General features: G+C 34.8%; 1 protein-coding gene across 1 annotated transcript in view; it reads right to left on the bottom strand.

Annotated features, from left to right (window-relative positions):
* The window catches only part of MSH4 (mutS homolog 4), a 147471-nt gene that overhangs the window by 70193 nt on the left and 70479 nt on the right, over positions 1–6799 (bottom strand). Inside the window, 1 exon segment of the mRNA XM_011977988.1 lies at positions 5692–5759. Within this exon segment, the coding sequence (XP_011833378.1) occupies positions 5692–5759 (68 nt within the window).

Raw genomic sequence — 6799 nt, 5'->3', positions numbered from 1 at the left:
GTGATACCCCAATAGCAATAAGTACACCTGGTGCTCATATCTTGATTTCTAATACCATTCCTCACTAAAATGAACCAGGACTCCTGGAAGAAATAGTTGATTCAAAGGCTACCAAGGAAAGTACAAGATAAGCCTGGCTTATTTTCTTGAGGCAGAAAATGATAAAGTTCTCAAAGAACTGTGGATGCATTTCCAAAGAGCATAGAAGCAAATTAGAAGAGGTTTGCACAGGTCAAATCTGAGACAATGTGAGAATCAAAATAAATATTGACAGTAATAGACTATAACCAATTGAATATAAAATCATCAGCCCATATGGATTAAATACATATACACATAAATCGGAAGTTGGATAAATTGAAAGAAGAGCAAAATAGTTACATGGTTTCAAGCTACCTCCCCACAAAGTACTTATTAATGAAATGGGGGAAATCATAATTGTACAGCAATTTTACACCATCTCAACCAAGTATACAAACTTATCATCATAATGAGACAAATCAAAATTATGTGCCATATAAGAAGATGCAATGAGAAGAACACATCATCACTTCTGTGATATTTCTGCCAATATTGTGTAACTTGAATCTAACAATAAAAAAATTCAGGCCAGGTATGGTGGCTCATGCCTGTTACCCCAGCACTTTGGGAGGCCGAGGCAGGAAGATCACATGAGGTCAGGAGTTTGAGACCATCCTGACCAACATGGTGAAACCCATCTCTGCTAAAAATATAAAAATTAGCCGGGCATTGGGGGGGGTGCCTGTAACCCCAGCTACTTGGGAAGCTGAGGTAGGAGAATCACTTGAACCCGGGAGGCGGAGGTTGCAGTGAGCCGAGATTACGTCACTGCATTCCAGCCTGAGTGACAGAGTGAAACTCCATCTCAAAAAAAAAAAAAAAAAAAAAGAAAAGTAGTTACTAATTTCTGGGGAAAAGCCCACAAAAAGTCATGCAGGCTCAGCTCTGTATAACATACTAATTTTCATAATAATTTTTATCTAACTAAAACTGTTATAATAATACTGGGTGATGAAAAGTAGGGATGTAAGTATCTGTGTTTATGGGAGATAAGGAAGAAAAAAGAGTTAAGTATTCATTTTTCTGGTAGGGGATTAACATGAATATAATCAAGAAAGCGAAAAGACAACCCAAAGAATGGGAGAAAATATCTGCAAATCATATATACAATAAGGGATTGGTATCCAAAACACATAAAGAACTCTTACAACTCAGAAATAAAAATACAAACAACCCAAGTTAAAATGGGCAAATAATATGAATAAATATTTCTCCAAGGAAGGTACAAATGGCCAATAAGCATATAAAAAGATACTCGACATTGTCAGTCATCATGGAAATGCATACCAAAACCATGAGACACCCAACAGGCTCACCAGAATCAAAAACTAAGATAATAACAAATCTTGGCAAAGATGTGGAGAAATTAGAACCCTCAAACACTGCTGGTGGGTACCTAAAATGATAAAGTCACTTTGCAAAACAATCTGGCAGTTCCTCAAATTATTAAACAGAGTTATCACATGACACAGCAATTCCATTCCTAGGTATATATCAATACAAATGAAAATGTATGTACCTAGAAAAACTTGCACACAAATATTCATAGCATTATTCATAATAGTCAAAAGTGAAAAAACCCTAAATATCCATCAACTGATAAATCAATAAACTAAATGTGTTATATCCATACAATGTAATATTATTTGTCCATAAAGAGAATAAAGTATTGATAAATGCTACAACATGAAACTTGAAAACGTTATGCTAAGTTAAAAAATCCAGTCACAAAAGACTACCTGTACATATTAAAATGTTCCATTTATATAAAATGTACAGGATAGGTAAATCTGTAGAGACAGACAATAGATTAGTGGTTATCTAAGGCTGGGGAAAGGGGGTTAGAAGGAATGGGAAGTTATTGCTAGTAGGTGCAGGATTGCTTCTGGGGATGATTAAAATGTTCTAAAATTGACTGTGGTGATAGTTGTACAACTCTGTGAATGCACTAAAGACAATTAAATTGTAGGCTTTGAATGCATGAATTGTAATCTATGTAATCCCATCTCAATAAAGCTGTCTTATTTTTAAAAATGAATTGTGAAATATATGTAGAAGTTAAACCTATTACAATAATAGCATAATTGTAGGGAAGAGGGAAATGATGGTATACTAGTGCAAGGCTCTTATATCATATGTAAAGTATTATGATATTATTTAAAAGTGGACTGAGGCTGTGTCTGATGAGTTCACACCTATAATCCCAACATTTTGGAAGGCCTAGGCAGGTGGATTGCTTGGGGTCAGGAGTTTGAGACCAGCCTGGCCAACATGGTGGAACGCCATCTCTACTAAAAATACAAAAGTTAGCATGGCATGGTGACATGCCTGTAGTCCCAGCTACTAGGGAGGCTGAGGCACAAGAATCACTTAAAGCTGGGAGACAGAGGTGGCAGTGACCCGAGGTGGTGCCACTGCACTCTAGCCTGGGTGACAGAGCAAGACTCTGTCTTAAAAAATAAAATAAAAAATAAACAAAAATGGACTGAATTCACCTAAAGATGTATTCTACAAACCCTAAATCAATAATTAAGCTAATAAAGGCAATGAGTTATATCTAATAAGCCAACAAAGGAAATGAGATGGAATCATAAAAAATAATACAAAAGAAGGCAGAAAAAAAGAAAAAAGGGAGCAAACAGATGAGAAAAAAAGGCATATTTAAATAAAACGTATCAATAATCTTATTAAGCAATAAATAAAAGTAATAAATAAATGTAATAAATACCTCAATTAAAAGTAAGGTATTCTCTGATTGCATGCAAAAAGTTAAGATCTAACTATATCTCACCTACAAAAAACCTTCTTTAAATGTAAAGACAAAAATAAGTTAAAAGCAAAAGGATGGTAAAGATATGCCATGCCAACACTAACCAAAAGAAAGCCAGAGTGGCTATATTAATATTAGACACAGTAGATTTCATAGCAAAAATATTACTAGGGATAAAAAGGGTCATTTCATAATGATAACAGTCTCAATTTATAGAGGACATAGCAATCTTAAATGTGTATGAACCTAATAACAAAGATTCCAAACGCATTAGATAAAAACTGATAAAACTGCAAGGAAAAATAGATAAATCCACAATTACATTTAGAGATTTTGACACTCCTTTCTTAATAACTGATAGAACAAAAAGAACAACAACAACAACAACAAAAATGTAAAACACCTTAGGGATATAGGAGATTTGAAGAACACTACCACACAACTTGAACAAACTGACATTTATGGAACGCTCCAACAAACAACAGTAAAATACACATGGTTTTCAAGTTCACATGGAACATTTACTAAGATTAACTCTATTTTGGGCCATAAAAACAATGTCAATAAAGCTAAATGGATCTAATACATGTTCTGTGACCACTGGGGAATTAAGTTAGAAACCAGTAACAAAAAGGTATTTGGAAAATCCCCAAATACTGTAAATAAAATAACATACCTCTAAAAACCCGTACATCAAAGAATTTTTAAAAATAAATTAGAACGTGTTTTGACCTTTTGGAATGAAAAAGAATTCACAACATATCTAACATTGTGGAATACAGCTAAAGCATTGCTCAGAGAGAAATTTATAGTACTAAAATATTTATATTAGAAGGAAAACAGGTCTCAAATCAATGACTTCAGCTTCCTCCTTTACAACCTCAAAAAAGAACAGTAGGCACAGAGTAAGCAGAAAAAAGAGTGATAAAACCAGAAATCAGTGAAATAGAGAACACGAGAAAAAAGAGAAACCAATGAAATAGAAAGTTGGTTCCTTGAGAATACCAATAAAATTGATAACGTCGAGCCAGGCTGATTAAGAAAAACAGAGAACATATTAAAGTTATCAACATCAGGAATGAGAGAGTATATCACTGCCAATTTTACAGATATAAGAAGGGTATTATGAGACAGTTTATGCTGACAAATTGAAAAGTTGGGTGAAATGAAAAATTCTTTGAAAGACACAAGCTACCAAAGCTCATTCAAGAAGAAACTGATAACCTGAAGAGCACTATGCCTATTTAATAAGTGGAATTTATAGTTAAAAACTTTCCTACCAAAAAAATTTCAGGCTTTAATGGCTTCATTTGTGAATTCCACCAAATATGTAAGGAAGAAATAATACCAGTTCTATGTAAACTCTACCAGAAAATTAAAGAGGAAAGGATACTTCCAAACTTATTTTATGAGGGCTGCTAATTTAATTCCAAACATCAGTTGTTTTAGGTTATTTTCCATTTGTAAATATTGACGTATAAGCAGCTTCAATTATTTAAGGAAACTCAGTTCTGTGCCTGCCCAACAGCTAAAGCTTTTCAGTCTAGTGATGCTTTTATTATAAATGAACTGTAAGAGTATTTTCTTTATAATACAAAAAGGCTTCCCAAACATAGATTAGCTTTCAATGGATTTACAAATGTCATCAAATTATAAATTAATTTTTACTGATGTGCAAGACTTCTTTTCTTTTTACGCATATGGGCAAAAATATACCTGTATTTCATTATAGTAAATATTCTTCCGTTCATCATAAACGGAAGAATGAAAGCTATTACTTTCTTTACAGAATGTACCCGTAAGCACTATTTAAATTTGAAAAATATCCAGTAAAGGTGTTGTTTCATTCTTAAAGGTTAAGAATATTTGAAGACTTGGTCAAGCGTGGTGGCTCACACCTGTAATCCCAGCACTTTGGGAGGCCGAGGTGGGCAGATCACTTGAGGTCAGGAGTTCAAGATCAGCCTGACCAACATGGTGAAACTCCATCTCTACTAAAAATACAAAAATTAGCCAGGCATGGTGGTGGGTGCCTGTAATCCCAGCTACTTGGGAGGCTGAGGCAAGAGAATTGTTTGAACCTGAGAGACAGAGGTTGCAGTGAGTCAAAATCATACCACTGCACTCCAGCGTTGGTGACAGAGAGAAACTCCATCTCAAAAATAATAATAATAGTATTTGAAGACTAATCAAACTTCACATAGTGATCACTTTTAAGAAGAATCTAAACTCTTCAGCTTTAATATATTTTAGTTATTTATTAGGCAAATATTATTATAGTCTAAGACTTTTGAAAATGATATATAACTCCTTAATATTTGATCAGTAAAAATAGGCCAATTCCTTAACTATCTAAAAAACAATTCTTTTTTTTTTTTGAGACGAGGCCTCACTATGTTGCCCAGGCTGGAGTGCAGTGATGCGAACACAGCTCATTGCAGCCTTGACCTCCCAAGGCTCAAGTTATCCTCCCACCTCAGCTTCCCCAGTAGCTGGGATTACAGGCATGCAACATCATGCCCAGCCAATTTTTTGATTTTTTGTAGAGATGGGGTCTCATTTTCTTGCCCAGGCTTGTCTTGAACTGCCTTGACCTCCCAAAGTGTTGGGATTATAGGCATGAGCCACCATGCCTGACTGAAATTTTAGATTTCACTATAACATACAGGAAAATACATTAGGAAAAAAGTTTCCTCTACAATTGCATAAAATACTCCAGATATCAATAATGAAGGACTTTCCCAAAACATTTTGATATTTTCCAATTGTTACATTACATTAAGACAAGTTCCATCATATAATGTATAATAATATAATACAAAATGTATACAAAAACATACCGTGTCTTGCTTTGGAATTTGGACTAAAACAGAAAGAAGCTGCTCTGTATCAAGAAATCTTGATATAACTGAAACAAACAAACAAATGTGAGTATTTAAACTTTATGGTACAGTTGAAAATATTGACTATGTAAAATACTATCCTCAAAGAATAAAATAGAACAGTTCTACCTGCAAATATTACCTGTTTTGTCTTCTTTATCTTACGTGTAAAATGAATATAACTAAATTCTAATGTCCTTTTGTTACTTTTGAGTACTTAATCTCACCTCAAAATTTAATGCTGCTAACCATCCCTTCTGCTGTGGTTTGCCTGTCCCCACCAAAACTCATGTTGAAACTTTAATTCCTAGTGTGGCAATATTGGGAGATAAAACATTTAATAGGTGGGGTCTAGTGGAAAAACATTTGGGTCACAGAGGCTCCACTCTCACAGGCAGCTTAGTGCCATTCCTACTGAGATGAGTGAGTTAACCCCTTAATAAAACTGGATTAGTTTACACAGAAAGGGACTAGTTTCACACAAGAACAGGTTGTTATAAAGTGAGGATGCCCCTCATTTTGCTCTCTGCATATGTCTATTTCCTCCTTGACTGTCCTCCATGTTATGATGCATGATGAAAGCCCTGACCAGAGGCTGAGTAGATGCCAATGCCATACTCTTAGACTTTCCAGTCACTGGAATTGTGACCCAAATAAACTCGTTTCTTTGTAAATTACCCAGCCTCAGGTATTCCATTATAGCAACACGACTTACCTTCCTTCTTGAAACTCTACTTCTCTGGTTTTGATATTGTCTATCATAATTTTCTTCTCACCTTTTTGATCTCTACTTTTCTTCATGATACTTAAAAGATGCTTGGTTTAAAAGTATAGTTCAATCACTAACCACATAACCTTCCCAAGAGTTACCTAACTCCTGTAAACAATAGCTGTTCTCATCTTTTAAATGCTGTTAACATCTACCTCCCAGGGTGTGTTGTGAGAATTAAGTGAGGCAATACCTGTGCTATGGTTTGAATATGCCCCCCAAAGTTCATGTGTTGGAAACTTGATCCCCAATGCAACAGTCTTGAGAGGTGGGATCTTTAAGAGATGGTTAAGCCAC

The sequence above is a fragment of the Mandrillus leucophaeus genome, unplaced genomic scaffold (genome assembly GCF_000951045.1).
Source record: "Mandrillus leucophaeus isolate KB7577 unplaced genomic scaffold, Mleu.le_1.0 Scaffold103, whole genome shotgun sequence".
Taxonomy (NCBI): Eukaryota; Metazoa; Chordata; class Mammalia; order Primates; family Cercopithecidae; genus Mandrillus; species Mandrillus leucophaeus.
This window is presented reverse-complemented; position numbering and strand designations above follow the sequence as displayed.